The sequence below is a fragment of the Hydra vulgaris genome, chromosome 13 (assembly GCF_038396675.1).
Source record: "Hydra vulgaris chromosome 13, alternate assembly HydraT2T_AEP".
NCBI classification, from domain to species: domain Eukaryota; kingdom Metazoa; phylum Cnidaria; class Hydrozoa; order Anthoathecata; family Hydridae; genus Hydra; species Hydra vulgaris.
The window spans coordinates 26,089,094-26,108,167 of record NC_088932.1 but is presented as its reverse complement, the minus strand read 5'-3'; the positions used below and the strand labels follow the sequence as shown (position 1 = coordinate 26,108,167).

Sequence of the window (19,074 nt, the reverse complement as noted above, 5' to 3'; positions counted from 1 at the left end):
AACATCAAACGGTTCTTTTAGTTGCTGTTTCTGTTTTCTTTGTAATTTTATAGAATCTGATCCTAAAAAATTAAAGTTTCAAAGGTAATAGAAAAAATAAAAACATCTTTCAATATACTTAAATTTATTACTTATAAAACATTAGTTTCATATTTATCAAACTAAGACAAATAAACTTAAAAAAAAAGGCTTCAAAACAAATAGAGCACTTGGAAAGAAGTTCAAGAAACAAAAGTAATACACAAAATTTAAAAATTAAAAACTCCAAAAAATCATTATAATCATTAACATCAATGTTATATGTTCACCCTGATTTTGTTGTTGGGACTTTGATTACTGCAATTAAATTCGACAATGGCACCCAACAGATATCATCTCTCTGTGGCCAAGTGAAGTTTTGAGAAGGACCGTGAGGGTGCATAAACTTAATTTGAATATCAATTGTTGTAATATCTATCTCTGTAACCATGCCTATCCACCAAAAGGAATCATACTAGCATGCAACAAAATCATTTAGGTTTGGTACAATTAAAACATCAGACATTACTGCTTTTGACAGTATAAATCTGTCAAAACATTGATGTTCACTTGTTCTTTTAAAACTAATTTCAAATTTTGACATGGGTATATAATGATAACTTCTGGTACCTGGAACAGTTTTTCCTGTTTCAAATTGCTCCTTTAGTTGCTGTCGCCTTGAATTAACTCTTTGGTAATTTTATAAAATATTATTGTGTTTATATTGGTGATGCAAAACTCAAGCATATCATCAACTGTCAATATTTGGTTTTCTAATGATCTTTGCAAACTTGCTCTTTTATTCTTTTAACCAAACCACCTATGCCATCACAAGTGGATTTTCTATGGCTGGTTGCAAAAAATACCCATTCAGCTGTAATCTCAAAATCTTCCTTATGGTGGCATAGATTTATAAAGTTTTTATAGTTTTTATAATGAGCAGAACATTCATCAGAAAAATAATAAATTTTACTGATACCAACTAAATATTCTTTAATGTACTCTACAATTTTCTTTTGAAATTCATACACAAAGCATGTATCATGATCATTATCATCACTTAAAAAACAGAATGACTTATGCTGAATATTTGTTTTAGAAATTTCCTTAAAATATATAACAACAGGATGTAGTGTACATTGTTGTTTATTCCAATGATAACTTTGTATTTCATCCTGTATAACAAATTGATAGTTCTCCGCAAAATCTGCCTGTATAATACATTCATTGTAACCTAAATTATTTTTTAGCTCTTTCAAATAGCAAGCTTAGCATTTAGCAATATATGAATGTGAAGTTGATTTATATGAAAAAACAACTAGTTCTTTATATTCAAATAAATTAACTGTCTGAGTAATTAATTGTGATCTATCAGTACTTTGCCAAAAATAAATATTTATGAATGTTTACAAACACATACACAGTGTATACTGTTTGGTTCCACACTAATACACCATTTTGGATGTAAACTACAAAACTTTGAAAATCCTATTTTAAAATTAGGATATTTACTTTTAAAATCAATATAAAGCTCATGAAGGTTGCACAACAATAATCTTTTTTGTTGTGGAGGACCACTTTTAACCTTAACACAATCTTTTTTACTAGACATAATTCTAAAATGCTCATCTTGTTGAAAAAAATCTTGAACCAAAGCTTTAAGAAAGTCAGGTATTTTTTTGCCTATTTTCTTATCAGGTACAGCAAGAATTCCATTTTCACTTTTAAGTTTCCTAGCACATCGTATAAGATGTTCAGAAACTTCAAAATATTCTGAAGCGTATTTTCTAGACCAAGATTCGGGTGTTAGTGTTAATGTTTGAATTTTTTTTTAAATGGTTCAACTTTAAGGGTTTTTTTTCGTTAAAATTGTCAAATGATCAAGATCATTTGCTTTTTTTTTATCTGTAGGATGACTGGGAAAAGTTGAGGCTACACTTAAGTTATTTATATTTACTCCATAAGCACTTGCTACTCCTTCTTCCATTCCAAAACATGAGCGAAAAATTTCTATCCTGGTTTACAGTCTAGATTTTTGGATTTAAGGTTACAAGCCATTTCAAGAGATATGGTTGTTTGACCTAAAGTAAAATCATTAACGTTTAATAAACATTATACTCTGCTTCTAAATTTATATATATAATGAAATTGTAAATGTAAAATTGTAAATGAGAATTGTAAATGTAAAATGAGAAAAAATTTTTATTAAATGAATTTCTACTAATTTATAATTGCTCTGTTCTTTTAAGAACATTGAGCACTCTATTTTGTAGAATACATTTTAAAATTGTTTAAATATATATATATATATATATATATATATATATATATATATATATATATATATATATATATATATATATATATATATATATATATATTTAAACAATTTGTCAATACACTATTATTTAAATATATATATTTAAATAATAGTGTATTGATAAAATGAAATCCACAAGATTTCATTTTATCAATACACTATTATTTATTATAACTAAAAAAGATGTATAAAAAATGTATAACTCATTCAATGTGTTCATGGGCAGGCCCGGATTAAGGCGTAAGCAGTGTAGGCTTCAGCCTACACAACCACGGATTTAGGGGCACGGGCACTACATACTATCCTTTTTTTTTTTTTTTAAACTAGAAAAATTGTACAATCTGTAAAATAATTATTGACAATAAGCACAATACTATCCTGATGTTATTTTTATTTAAATAATATCGGAAATTTGAAATAGTAATAATCAATGCGTTTTGTCGTGCGGTCTTCTAAACCTCGTTTTATTTTTAGATTGTTATTTTTCCGTAGAACCGGTCGCACACCGATAACGCATGTGGAGCCGCAGACGGCAGGCAATGCCAGTGCGTTTACTTATTTATATTTGTCGTAGCTCGCCGCCGATGGTCATAAATTGGGTAAAATAGTATTTATACTATTTTACCTAATTTATGACCATTTTTTAAAATTTTTTTAAAATATTTTTTTTTATTTAAAATATTTTAAATGATTTTATAAAATATTAAATAGTATTAGTATTTCGTATACACGCGTTACGTGCATCGAAAATTCCTCCGTTTGATCGTATGTATGTTTTGTTAACACTATTGTAACTTGTAAATTGTTGATGTAAATGAGGAATCAGAAAAATCTGAGCTAAATGTCATTCCTAATCCTCTTACGCAGAATAATACAAATAATTTTAAAGATCCAGCAGATTGGACAAATAGTAATATATGTTGTAATTATTTTGCAAAATTTGGATATGATCAGAACATTGATGCAGATTTTACCTCATCAAAACGATCTTATTCTGATTATGATCGTTATTGTAGTAAATCAATCTTTACGAAAAATCAAAAAAACGGAGAAAATGTTTCACGGAAATGGCTTGTTTATTCAATTTCAAAATTTGTATTATTTTGTGCTCATTATTTGGATGCAGTACTCAACTGGGAGATGCTGGATTTAATGATTGGAAAAATGGACATTTACTTATTTCCAGGCACGAAAATTCTTTGGCACATAAAAATAATACATTAAGTTTTATTACATTACAAAGTGATGTAGGTAGAATTGACACTCAATTGGCAACACAAGTGACTGATGAAATGAATTACTGGAAAGCTGTTCTTCATCGAATTGTTGAGGAGTTACTTGCTAAATTTGACCCTTTTATTGCTCAACCATATAGAAAAATATGGGAATAGAGGGAAAGGAACTCCGTCTTATTTATCATCCACAATCTATGAAGAACTTTTACTTTTGATGAAGAATGATATAATTAAAATTATATTAAAAGAATTAAAAGCAGCCAAGTATTATTCTTTAATTGTTGATTCTACACCTGATATAGCAAAAGTCGATCAACTTGTTATTGCATTAAGATATGTTTTACCTAGTGGTGTACCTGCAGAAAGATTTTTAATATTCATTCCAAACAGTGGTCATAAATCTGAAGAAATGAGCAATGTTGTAATGGATTTTCTTAATTCACACAATATACCAATTGAAAATTGTCGTGGCCAGAGCTACGACAATGCGAGAAATATGTCAGGTCAGTATTCTGGATTGCAGTCAAGAATTAAAAGTTTTAATTCATTTGCAGAGTATGTACCATGTTCGGCACATTCTCTTAACTTGGTCAGAACGTGTGCAGCAGAAAGTTGTAATTCTGCTACTTCATTTTTTATGCTTCTCCAGGAACTATAAAATTTTTTTTCTAGTTCTACTGCACGTTGGGACATTTTAAAAACATATTTGAAGAAAAATCTTAGTGTAAAAAATTTATCAGTAACTCGCTGGAGTGCTCGCTTTAATGCTTGCCATGCTTTATTTAATTCTTATGCATTTATAATTGAAGCTTTGCATAGTATAGTTGATAATCAGAAAGAAAAAGCTGTATATAAAGTAGAAGCTAATGGGTTGCTTGCAAGATTAAAAACTTTAGAAACTGGTTTAATGATATGCATATGGAATTCAATATTAAACAGGTATTTTTCACTCTATAAATTAATTATTTTTAAATAATAAATTATGCTTTCATTTATTTTATTTTATTAGGGTCAGCTTAATAGATAAATAAAATAATATAAAGTTTAATATGATTTTAGTTTTAATGCTACAAATAAAAAATTACAATCAACTGACATTGATCTTCATACAGTATTAGACCTATATAATGGCCTTGAAAATTACTTGGTACAGATCAGAGGTGATTTTGATGTTTTTGAAAATAAGGCTGTAGAAATTACTGATTGTTCGGAGTATGCCAAAGATTCCAAGAGAAAAAAAAAGAGAAAGGTATGTTTAACTTATTAATTTTAAAATACACATAAAATAATTTGAAAAAAGTCATTAACATTAACAACATTAAAAACTATTTTTTTTTTTTTAGGCTATGGCTGATGAATCAAGATCTCAACCTCTCACAGAAATCACAGGGAAAATAGATTTTATTAGAAATGTATATTATGTGATCATTGATACTCTTAAATGTCAACTTAGTTCAAGAAGACAAGCTTATGAAAAAATATCAGATATTTATGGGTGTATACCCACATTGTATAAAACACCGAGTTCTATTGTTATAAGGAACACATGTGAAACTTTGACAAAATATTTTATTGATGATGTTGAAAACTCAAGCTTACTTATAGATGAGTGTATTCTTTTTTCAAAACTGATTTCCACGGATAAAAATGTAAAATCTGTTCTCTCTATATATAAGTACATCAAGACCAAAGAATTAGAGTGTATGTTTCCAAATTTAGAAGTAGTTATGCGTATGTACCTTAGTACAGTAGTTTCAAACTGCTCAGGCGAAAGAGCTTTTTCTGTACTTAAAAGAGTAAAATCCTACTTGAGGTCAACCATGAAGGAGGAAAGACTGAATGCATTAGCAATATTTAGCATTGAAGCAGAATTGGTTGAAAAATTAGATTTTAATGATACTATTAACACATTTGCCCATCAAAAAGCAAGAAAAAGAAAAGTATAAAATAATGGTTTGTTACTTTTTGTAATATGATCATTTTATATTTTTATATATCTAAAATATATTTTGTTTAATTTTAATTTTATATTTTTATTTGTTTTCACATAGGTATTATATACATGTACATATTGATGTGGCTAATAAACCCAAAATAAAGTTTTATTATTTATTCAAGTATCGAGTAGAGAAATATGTAAAAAAAAAAAACATTATAAACATTTCTAAATAATAAAACTACTAAAAAGCAGATACAGCAAGTCTAAACAACAACATCTAAAAGAACATTTCAATATAGCCAAAACTGTTTCAGTTAAAAAAACTGTAAAATTACACTTTTTTTTTCTTCTCGTTTAATTTATCAAAATTACCTATACCTGTTTTTCAGCACTAAATTTGATTTTTGACCATGATTTGACATGATTTTGACCATTGATTTAACCATGTTTTTATTTCTGTTTTAGAAAACACGACTCTCCAATTCTTTGTAATAACTATAACTTAACTATTCAGGACAAATTCTGAAAAAAAAAAAAAAAAATCGAGCTACATTGGCATTTTTGTGATTGGACTCGCCCCAGTAAAATTGTGGTAAACATTTAAATTTTGAGTGTTATATTCGTTTTTAAATATTTTAAGTTGTTTCATTGGATTCATTGGCCCAAAATATGTAAAGGTACAAAATTTCAACTTTCTAACACACATATAACAGAAACTAGGACCAAAACCATTTTTAAAAATGGTGGATTTTTGTTGGTTGGAGGCAAACTTAAAATAGCTATATCTTTGGAACCAATTGAAATTAGATGATAAAATTTTCAGGATGTTCATAATTTACTAAAATCTGAGAAAGAAGCGGTTTAAAAATCAGCAAAATCTGAGACTTAGGGTTGCATTTTCAAAAAAATTGGATGTTTTGACATGGAATCACCAGAAAGTTAGTTAAAAATTAATTGCTGTAATTAGTTTGGATTTGGGTTGACAAATGTGATCAAAAAATATTCCAAATTTTGCAATTTTTGTGCACAAAGTACGGAGCCGGAGGCGAGCTGGACATTTTTTAGGAGCCATAGCCGAAGCCAAGCCATAAAAATAACTTTCGGCTCCACAAACCAACTTAAAGCAGAGGATTTTTTCAGGCACCCCTTTTAGTAAGTCTGTAAAAAAACAAAGCTTACACAAAATGAATAATATTGAAAACAAAACCTAAAACATCCGGCTTTAAGCGACCATTGCCCAGTCCTTCAGTTACATAAATATTTGTTAATATAATCAACAGAGACTAATTTATATAGAAATGTAAAGTTTACAAATTATTTATAAAATATATACAATTCTTTATCTTAGTTTTAGTCTTTAGATTTAAAATTTTAAAATTATTTTTAGTTATTATTTAAAATATGTGAATTTTGCTAAAACAGCATCTTTATTCAAAACAACAAAAATTGACAAAAAATGTCGTATATTTAACAGTGAATGGCAAACAAAATACTTTTTGGGTAAATTTAATTTGGTGCCAATGTGCAAAGAATATAACTTAAGGAGGCACTATAACTCAAAACAATCAAAAATTTATAACCAGTTTGTCCAAGTGGTACAGAAAGAAAATGCAAAAAAATTGAAAGTTAAGCTAGTTGCAAAAGTTAGTCGGACAACAAGATTTAATAAAAAGAAAAAGAAACAAAAAATGTTTCTGCTGCAATCTATGAAGTGAGTCCTTTTTTTAACTGAGAATTGTAAACCATTTAGTGATTGGTAAAATTATTAAGGAACCTCTTAAAATTATGTTCAATAACATTTGCTCTGAAAAATTTAAAGTTGTAAATAATATTTTATTCTCAGAAAAACAATTACACAAAGAATAGGTAATGTTGTTAATGATCTAAGTTTGTCATTGGCTAAAAAATAAAATCATTTTGGTATTATTTAATAGTTATCAATGAATTAACTGATATATTACAAACTGCTACAAATTACAAACTGATATATTACAAACTGCCCAAACTGGCAATTTTTATCCAAGGTATTAATAAAGATGTTTTTGTTACAGAAAAGGTACTTGACATTTATCTTATGCAAGACAGAGCAACAGAAGAAAATCTTTAGATGGCTATTAAGAAAGTTTAAAAAAAGTTTAACTTGACTTACAACACATTAATTTTAACTAAAATAGATCATGGCAGCTCAATGATTGGAAAAAATATTGGTGTTGTTTCCAGACTGGAAAACAAAATGGCAGAAAACCAACTGTCATTAACTAAGCTACATTGTATTATTCATCAGCATAACTTAACAGCAAAAGTTATAGATGTGAAAAATGTTTACAAATTAGGCAATTTGAGTCATTTATTAATGAAAATGACTCTGAATATGGTGGTCTGCTTTATTATACTGAAGTAATGACTTTCTATAGATAATATGTTGACAAGAATGTTTGACTTGAAACAAAAGATAATAGATTTTTTCAAATGTATAAACAAAGATTATCCAACAAAGCTAGAATAAAGAAGTTCATTGAAAAGTTTGGATTTCTTGAAGACCTAAACCAATATTACAATACTTAACAAAGAACTCCAAGAAAACTATTAATTGGAAAAATGTACAACTTTATCTTAGCTTTTCAACTGAAATTAACTTTGTGGGAGCAGCAGTTAAGAACTGAAAATTTTAGTCATTTTCTAATCTTGGGTGAGTTGAATCCTGGAAACACAGCAAAATTTGTTACCTGTATTGTTGAATTGAAAACAAGATTTTCAAAAAGATTTGCAGATATTAAAAAACATACTGTCAAAATCGAATTGTTTACAGTGACATTCTCTGTTGAAATTGAAACTGTACCAGAAATATTATAAAAGGATTTAATTAATGTTCAATGCTGTGATGTTTTGAGAGAGACATATAGTAAACAAAATTTAATAGTATCTAAATTCTAACCAAAATAAGTAAAGCAACATAGTTGACAATTCAACAAAAAATTGGTAGTAAATACCTGTGTAAAAATGTGTTTTCTTGGATGGAATTTACAAAATCTAAATAATATCTGTATTGGGAAACACTAACTTGCTGAATACTTTAAGAATTGCAATCAGTTGCCAATTGACATTTAAAACAATGTGAAAAAAAAGCAGATTTGTGATTACTAATAAACTATTATTTGTACTGTACCTAATAGCAAGCTGTGTGCTAGGTATTTGTTTGGGAGACTACACTTATTAAATTTAAAAATTCAATATTTTTAAATAAAATATTTTTAAAAACCTCCAGCACCAAGTTAACAGTTAAAAAGTGAACTTTGACCCTCATCAAAAAAGTTGTGGCAACCCCCTGGTTTTAATTAACTTAGCTTGACTAATTGAAATTTAGTTGTTTGGTTTCCATACATATATGATTGATTTTATCACTTGACAGACCTAATGCTAATTCAAAACATGTACCCTTAAAATAAGCCAGCCAATGTAAAAAATACATTTCTCATGTTTAACCATCTAATGCTTAGGTTTAACCTAATTGATTTTAAATTTTAGTGCGATTTTTATTATATATTGTTCAATAAGCAAATATTACTTTTTTGCCAGAACTATTTATAATAAAATAAAAAGGTTCCATCTTTTTATTTAATTTTATCTAATTTTACAAGAAATGAAATTCCTTGTAAACATTAAAAATATTAAAAAGCGTAAATTTATTTTGTTTAAATAAAACATTTAAAATATACAAGCATATATCAATCATTTTGTAAAAAAAAAAACATTTTAATTTTAGATAAAATTTCTGATAAAGTTACCTATTGAGTGTTTTTTTTCTTGCAATATTTAAAGTTTTTAGTTAATTGCTCACTGACTTTTTTAAACAAAAAATAATTGTTATTTGCAAAACTGTTAATATGTATTCAAGAAATAAAGCAATATATATACATATATATTTTAATAATATTGGATATTTTAATAATAATAACATTACATAATAATATTTCTACATTTTTTTAAGTTAATTACTTAATTAAACTAGTTTAGTGGTAATTTATAAATAGCAGTAGATCAAAAAGTGAATGTCGATAAATATGAAAGCAAATAAAAAGAATTTTATGACATCAAAAATTTTGATGTCATAAAATTCTTTTTATGACATCAAAATTCATCAAAAAGTGAAAGTACCTTTACTCATCACAAGGCATGCTATTGTTTAATTATTTAACATTATAAAAATATTTATAAAAACAAAATGTATAATTAACCGCAGCACGATAAAAAATTGATCTCTTTATATTCTCAAAAATTACCCATTGATTTATATACACCTCTAAAACATTTTATCTTCATTTGAACTTTATCATTATTACATTTTTAAGCAATAATGTCAGTGTTGCTCCGAAAACAAGTTTTTTTAGTTTACACCATATGAAACAAGCTTATGGAGAAGACCAGCATGCCAAACTTTGCGAAAAGCCTTACATATGTCAAGAGCAATAGCCCTAGCCTCTCTGCTTCCATCTAATGCATGATAAAATCTTTCAGTCACAGCAGTTTGCAAGTCAGCCAAAGAGCAAGAGGATTGAAAACTGTTTTGATTGTCTGACAGCCATTAATTTGACTCAAGATGGGATGTTAAAAATTTGTTGATCAAAGACTCAAAGGTCTTGCTTATAACAGAAAGAAGACTGATCAGATGATAATTGGAGGGGTCAGAATGCTCACTGGAGTTTTCCAGCAGGCAGGAAAATAAGACTCAATCAAGCACTTATTAAATAGTTTAGAGAAAATTGAAGAGAGTTCTGGAGAAAAATAGGAATGTTGTCTGGACCACAAACTGTAGAAGAGTTTAAGCAGATATAACTTAAGCAACAGAGTGCTTAAGTTATATCTGTTTAAACTCTTAGAATGCAATAGAAGCTAGAGTGATTTGAATGTCTAATAATAGGTTGACCTGTTTAATTGGAATGGAAGGAAAAGAATGACCAGAAGATTTAAGAGTAGAATTTGAAGAAAAGTTCTTTGCAAATAGTCCGCCTTGTCCTCAGGAGAGATGATAAGATCATTCTGATGAATGAGAGATGGAATGTTAGACCTACCCTCATTAACAACGCTGTTGAAGATTTTCTAAAACTCTCTAGAGCATAACTTCTGAGATAAAATACAAGATTTAGTGAGCTGAGAGTAATTATACTCAGCATCTGACAGCATCTTTTTGCATTGATTTCTTGCAATTATAAATATCTGTTTGTTCTCAAGAGAGTTATACTTTTATAAAAGATTAAAAAATGATTACGATATAGCAGCTGCACTTGAGAGTAAAAACCATGGTGTAGAATGAGGCTTGACTTAGAACTAACGAAAAGGAATAAAAACTTCCATTCCTGCTGAATCCAGGAGGTTACATAGGAGGCACATTTTTCAGCTGAGAGGTAAAAGACATCAGTCCAAGGACTGTCACAAAGAAAATCACAAAAAGAATCCCAGTCAGCCTTAGGGTAGTAGTATATATAGTTTATAAAACATAGTTAAATCAAGGCTTACTATGGGAAGAACCTTGTCATGAGCAAGATGCCTCTAGCATTTTATACCAATAATTGTACAATTTGTCAAAACTTGAGTGACTAGGAAAAATACCCTATTACTCCAAACTAACTTAATTGCTTGTACAACAAAATTAGAATTTATACATAAATTTATTATTGTCATCAAAAAAAACTTTTTATGACTTAAATTTATGATATTGCAAATTTTGTTATAACTATTATTTTTGAAAAACATTATAACAATTAGCAATAAAAGTTCCAGCATTCCATTTATCAAACATTGCTATTTCATGTCAAAAAAACAGCATTTTCTAACAGCTGTTTTATCATAATTTTAATAGGATTTAATATGCTGTTGTAAGTTTTATAATTTGGTAAGAAATAAACCAAAAGCTCATTTTCGATAAATCAATATTTACTAGGTCAACGATTTTTAAAGCTTGTTTACTCTGAAAGTTTTTGTTTTTATCAGTAACTGAAAAATGCAAACAATAAAGCTAATCACATACTTATAACTATATAATATGTTAATAAATTTGTTAAATTATTTTCTTATGTGAATAAAATACATTAAATGAAAAAAATTTACCTTGTCACCTTCTGAAACATCACAAATTTTTTCTTCTGTTGCTGGATTAATAGTTGGAAATGTTTTCCCACTCACTGAGTCAACCCATTCATTGTTAATAAAAAGCTAAATTTAATATACATATATATATATATATATATATATATATATATATATATATATATATATATATATATATATATATATATAAATATGTACTTACACATATATATTAGGGTGCATCGAAAAGCAACAATTAAAAAAAAATTGCCTTGTCCGAGTTCTAAATGCATTTTTTAAAATAAAATAACACTAGATTTAAAAATTTTTTTAGAGGTGCCCCAAAACCCCAATACATTTAAAGAGCCCCTAATATATATATATATAAAATGTTTTTCAAAAATAGGTCAACCTGGTACTGATAAAATGGGAAACTATATAAAAATTTCAAAAACAACAATTGTTTTGTATAAAAATTTGTTTTAATATTTTTTTATAAAAACATTCAATTTTCAGCTAAAAATAAAAAAAGTGCATTTTCACCAGAAAATGCACTTTTTTTATTTTTAGCTTTATTTACTTTTTTTATTTTTATATCATATATGTTTTGATAAAACAAATATGATTTTCTAAACATGCTTTTGCTTCTTTTGAGTACCAAGTTGACTTACTTTTGAAGAACTTTTTTTACATATATATTGGGGACCATTTAAATGTTCAAGGGTCTTGGGGCACCTCTAAAATTTTTTTTTTTCAAAAAAATGATAAATCTAGTGCTAATTTATTATAGAGAACACATTCAGAACTCAGACAAGGCAATTTTTAAAGGTTGTTTTTTGATGCAACCATATATATACATATACTTATAATATATACATATTCAAAACAATAAAATATATATATATATATATATGCATAACAAAAAAAACCAGTAGTTTTACCTGTTTGTAAAAAATTTGTATATCTGGAACACCCATATTAAGCTGTTTTTACGAAAAACCTAAAATAATAAATTTTTAAAACAATAAAGCTCTTTCTTACTGTAAAATTGTTTGAAAACTTGACATACAAAAAGTGGGTTTAATTTAATCTGTCAACTTTAATTGATAAAAGTATTTTTTATAAAGATAAGTATCAAAAACTTTAGTTTTCTATATTAAAATATTTCATAAAAAAAAATTTTAATCTAAATTTCTTACTTAGTGAAATATTGAGTATTATTAATTAATACGTTAAGTAATCATAGCTAGCTTTTACATTTTCAAATTATTTTAAATTACCTATAAAAATATTTTATTACAAAGATATAGCAATCGCATTTCTTTATGATTTTCACATTTTAGGCAGTAAACCAAAAAGATCACAGACCTTGCTCAACTAAGCCTCAAAAAAAAATGCTTTAAAAGAATTCGCAAGACAAGTTTCAGGTAAATCAAAAAAATACATTGATTTTTAAAGCTACATTAACCAAAGAATTAATCGCAAAACTAGTTATAACTTGATTATATTTTGTGTCAATTTTTTCCTTAATTAGTTATAAAAACTTAACTGCTATACTTAACTCTGCTATATATATATATATATATATATATATATATATATATATATATATATATATATATATATATATATATATATATATATATATATATATATATATATATATATATATATATATATATATATAACAACATTTTTTAACATATATAACAACACTTTTTAATGCTTGAGATAGCTAACTTCCAGATATGGAACTAACTCCAAACATTTGTATGTTTTTAATTATATCGTCTCAATTTTTGAACGCTAAGAGATTATTGTATGAAATATAAAATTTATCGATGAATATAATTTATTAAAGAAAAGTACATAAAATATTTTATCAATTTGTTGCTCTCACGTTTGGGACATTTGCGGTCAAAATTTTAGGGCTTTTTTGTTTCTAGGCTTCGATCATCGCAATTTTATGCAAAGCATCCTTATTTGGCATAAGTATAAACGTATAAATGTTTGGAGCTTGTTCCATGTCTGGAAATTAGCTTTTCAAACGTTAAAAACTGCTGGATCCGCCCCTAGTTCCTAAAACTTAGAAATTATTTTTCAACTTTAACTTGCTATCAAACGACTATCCAATATGATTATGATGTGTAATCATTCTTCTTGCTGGTAACTACTTAAAATGCAATTTTTTTAAAATGCAATTAACACAGACTAACTCCCACACCTTCATTACTCCTATAAAGTAAATCAGATAAAATTTTAGACCAATAAAATTCCGAATATTTAAGTTTGCTGATTTCGGATAGTTTTTGTTAAAACATTCATAACATATGAATATCTTATGACATAAAAAGTTAATCGTTTGTAGTAGTGTCCGGACTTTGTCGAATAAAATTCCGGTTTACGAGAAATTTCGACAAATTTTCTATAAAAATGGAAAAATTCGGAAACGATAAATTATTATTTCTCGTTTCCTTCGTTCACAACAGAAAAAAAGAAGAGTGTCCATTAGACCAGAGGATTTGTTCCAAACCCAGTCAAAAGCCAGAGAAGGTCAAAGCTCAAATGCGGAGTTCCTCTAAGTAATATAAAAGATTTAAAAAGTAATAAAAAAGTTGAATTTTAGGTCCACTGATTAATTATTACAATAAATAAGGTTTGTTTTGTCATAAAATATTTTTTCTATTTCTGTAAAAAGCTGTGGAATTAAAAACTAACAATAAGAACTGTTAATTTATGCCTTAGACTTTTTATATCCTATAAGCTAATTACTTCTAAAATGTTGTGGATTAAAGTAAAAAAAATTTGACAAAAAATGGTAAACTTACAATTTTTTGGCAAAGTATGATTGCCGAAACATTACGAACATTCTCGAAAAATTCGATAAATTTCCGACTTTCGGGAAAGACTTTTTTTCTCGAAACATATTTTTACCGTAAGTCGGAATAAAATTTTTATTCCGTTCCGTTCCGAACTAGTTTTTATCGAATCGAGAGTCCGGGCACTATAAAACGGTGTTATTGAATAAATTGCGCTCTAGGAATGTGAGTTGTTGTCAGTCATCCAGAATTTTGAGTGAGTTGTTGTCAGTCATCCCGTAATTTTTGGTGGAGGAAGGAGGGGGGGGGGAGATTTGTTGAAACATTTTTGTACTTTGTATCACATTTGTGTCTCCTAAAAAAAAAGAAAAGTTTCTCGATTTTTAAAATATTTTAGGACTTTCAGATTCTGGTAGGGGAAGGGGTTTGCAATGATTGGAGCCTGCAAAAAAAAGAAGCCCTATAAATTTTACCCCCTGCTCTAAAGATGAGAGCAACAAGCAGGGCCGTGCAAAGATTTTGGGGGCCCCAAGCATCCTTCAATTTGAGGGCCCAACCCCCCTCCCCCTCCTCCGAAAAATAAAAGTCTCTTCAAAATTTTTGATTATATTTCTCACATATAATTGTAATTAAGTAGTCCAGCTTTTGTTTCTTACAACATTTTTTTTGTCTTTTGTTTTGCAAACTCTTCAATCACATCATGGAAATCAAGGTATTATACTAATAGACACTCAATATTAAAAATGGCAGGATTATTTGTTTTTTCTTGTCCCATAGTTGACCATAAAAAATTGAAGCAAAAGTAAGCAGTGTAATCACAGAATTTTTGAAGAGTTCCCCTCATATCTGAAATTTTGTGTAACAAGTTGAATAGGGAAAGCTTGCAGAATGATAATGTTTTATGTAAAGCAATTTTTCTGTCAGTTCATTTTCAGTCATGTCACTCTTTATCATGTCACTCTTTATCAAATCTTTACTATATTATCTTTACAAAAAATATAATATAGTAAAGATTTCTTGAATGGCTGTGAAACGAGCAGTGAGTCTACCATTGACAGTCAAGAATGTAATAAAAAATTGCTCCGAAATGTTGTTTCCTCTCCTGATTCTGTTTCGGTTGATTCCATGAAACGTTCATTGCGCTTCACTTTTTGACGGATCGGAAATTTAGAACTGATTTCTGCAGCATCTGCAGCTAATTTAGCTTTTTTCAAAACTGTTGACCATTCATCCAAAACAGATTTAAGGTGACTAATCAATGCTTAAAAATTTTTCACTTGAATATCGCCTAATATGAATAGTTGCCTTTTTTGTCTAAATGACCTAGTTTCAGCAATTAATCAATGTGAGGATTTTCATCAAAACTCCAGACATAAGAACACATTTGAAAGAGCTCAAATATTTCAGAAGACCTCTAATCTCTGTTTTTGTTTGAGGCGAATAAATACAAGCTCTGAACTTTTTCTAAAGATTTAATGATTTAACTCAATTGATTAGAGAAAAGGCGAACTAAGTCAAGTCTTTTAGCCCATCATGTTCCAGATTGCCTGTAAAAGATACACCATGGAGACTCTTTCCAGTACTCCCTGCGTTGTGTTTCAACAATTCCAAAGAAATTTCAGTATCTGTACAGCTTTGAGGCAGCATTCTGTTCAAACAAATTCAATTAATGACAACCACATGTTGATAATATAGACAATGGGTTCTTTATTTGTAGGATTGCTTGAACATCTTTGACATGTTGGCTTACATCAAGAGTGGCATCAACCATAATTGAAAAATACTTCTCAGACTTGCATTCTTATACAACTCGCTTGCAAACCTCAGCTGCAAAAAGACCAATAAATTCATTTTGAAAACAATGACTGGTGCAATGCACCTGAAACCATTGACCCTTGTCCCGTAATTGTTTAACTTTCTTCACATGTCTCTTGAGAATTGGTCATAATGTAAAATTAGTTTCAGCAATCCTAAGAAATTTCTATTTGAATATCTCCAATTAGGTCAGATTTTCCACAAAAAGTCAATCTACGTTCACAAAAAAACAGTATCACATCCAAGACTTGTTCTATAGTTTTTCTCCAGGTAACTGCTTCGTTGAGGATTTGGCAATTCACAAAATGTGGAAATGTGAAACTTAATTTTCAGGTGAAAATAATTGAATTAAAAAACAAAATACTGTTGTCTTTGCTGGGCTAAATACAAGCCAATCTTGCGAAAAGGATTCTTCATTTGGCATTCTGATTTTTAAAACAGACATTGGAAATATATGATTTCAAGTATCTTTTGGAAAGGGAACATAACCAGCTCTGACAAACCTATCCAGTTAAGTAAAAAAAAACTGAAAAAAGGAAAAATTTTAATTGTAAAGTCACCAATGTCAAATGGCTGCAGTAAAGCAGCCATTTGTTATTGTTATATTATATATATAATATACCAGCATATTATATGTAATATATTAGTATGATATATTGCATATAATATTGTGTGTTTATCATTATTAATTTATAAATTAAATTAAATTATATAATCAAATGAATCGTCTGTAAAAACAACTCTTCATAATACGTCACTTTTAAAGTTTGCATTTCTGCGAGTAAATTTTTTTAAGTCAACCACTGGTGGGGGCCCCGAGCAATTTGCTCGGATGACTCGCCCTCTGCACGGCCCTGGCAACAAATTTATAAATTTTTTTTTCACTAATCTTAACTAAAATTATATCAGTTTGAAGTCTTTCAGCGTTCAAGAACTAAAGCAATATTAAATTTGTAAACCCCTCAATTTGAAGAGAGTTAAAACTTTAAATGGGCAACGTTTATTTGTGAACGCTAAGAAGTAGTAGTAAAGTAGGGGTTTGATTTCTCTTAAAAACTTTGCCTCTGTGAAAAATTTTTTCGACATTGGATTTGACGCCACTTGACCACTTTGCTCTCTAAAATTATTTTGTAACCCTCTCGGAGAGCTTTTTTGGTACTTTTTTTCGGAGAGCTTTTTGATACCTAATTTGTAACTTCCTCAGAAAACATTTTCAGTTCATGGTTTAGTTAAATTAAGCTCCCATTCCATGGAGGGGTTTTCCACATTAAGGTTTTCCTCTGATTTTTCGAAAACTTGAGACTTATTTTTACTCAAGTGAATATTATGTTTAAACTTTTCACCAAAAAACTCTCCGTATATATAAAGAGATCGGTTGATAAAAATTTTCTTTAATTAGAGGGAAAAAATGTATATGATTGACAAAAATGATTTTTAGTGCAAAAGACGTTGTTAGCCATTTATCTGAACTGAAAAATAATAATACAGAGAACTGGTTGACTCCAGCCTTAAAATTTAAATTTTATTTTTTCATATATTATTATTATATTTAATCTAAGTTTAATCCATTAAATTTCACATCATACAGTCACACCTCATCATATTTCTAGAAAGAAAAAAAAAAAGTTAGAAATTTTTAGTGAACTAAGCTGTAAAGCTATTTACAAAATTATTAACAAGACAATGAAAAGATTCGCAGCTTCGGAGCTGAGCAAATGTCATAGAGAAAAGCTTCGTAAAACGGCCGTAACCTACTCTAGTATAAGAATGTAAATAATTTAATATATAGTAAAAAATACTACATTATTGTAAAATAAAGAAGTAATCATGAATAAAAAATGTTTGTAAAAATTAATACTTTTCATTCTAGAGATATTCCATGTTTTTAAATAGTTGAGGCAGAGGCGGATTCTGCGTTTTTTGGTGTTTGAGAAAGCTAACTTCCTGACATAAGATAAACTCCAAAAATTTATATGTTATGTTTATGTCAAATAATATTTGTCTTGCAAAATATTGGATTGATTGGAGCCTGGGAAGAAAAAAATTTTAAATTTTTGCCCCTACCCCAAACTTGAGAGCAACGAGTTGACAAATTATTTTTTTACTATTCTTAACTAAATTCATTTTCAATAAGAAATTTTAAATTTCGTGCAATTATTTCTTAGCGTTCAAAAATGACGACCATTTAAAGTTTTAACTTCCCCAAATTGAGGGGGTTACAAATTCAATATTACCATAATTCTTTAACGCTGAAAGATTTTTCCATGAAATTTATAATTTCTTAATTGATATGATTTCAATTAAGAATTAAGATATACCATAATTCTTTAACGCTGAAAGATTTTTCCATGAAATTTATAATTTCTTAATTGATATGATTTCAATTAAGATTAGCAATAAAAAAATTTATGAACTTGTTGCTCTCATCTTTAAAGCAGGAGTTTTTGTTCCCAGGCTCCAATCAATCCGATATTTTTACAAAACTTCCTTATATTGACACAAGTATAATCATATAAATGTTTGAAGTTTACTTTATGTTTGGAAATCAGTATCTAAAACGCCAAAAAAGGCTGGATTCCCTAATAAGTTGAAATACGCTTTTTTTTAATAATCACTTCTACAAAGTGATTATTTAAAAAAACGTATAAATCTTAAAAAGAAACGCTTTTTATTTTGTTTTCAATGGAATACATCTCATGCACACACCACATGAAGACCTCAGTGGAAAAACCGGCGTTGTCACATTTAAAAAGTATTGAGAAAGAATTTTTTGATCATTAATAAATGTCTTTAATTAAAGCAAAGAAAAAAAAAGTTTTGTATAAAAAATTATACAATGTTTTG

General features: G+C 28.0%; 1 protein-coding gene across 1 annotated transcript in view; it reads right to left on the bottom strand.

The window, feature by feature from the left end:
• LOC100201630 (aldehyde dehydrogenase, mitochondrial) overlaps positions 1-12,653 on the bottom strand; it is a 40,946-nt gene extending 28,293 nt beyond the window's left edge. The window contains exons 1-2 of the mRNA XM_065815494.1: positions 12,538-12,653; positions 11,618-11,722 (exon numbers count right to left, since the gene is read on the bottom strand). Coding sequence (XP_065671566.1) covers positions 11,618-11,722; positions 12,538-12,573 — 141 coding nt within the window. The 5' untranslated portion in view covers positions 12,574-12,653. The remainder of the gene's footprint in view (positions 1-11,617; positions 11,723-12,537) is intronic.
• Positions 12,654-19,074: the final 6,421 nt, after the last annotated feature.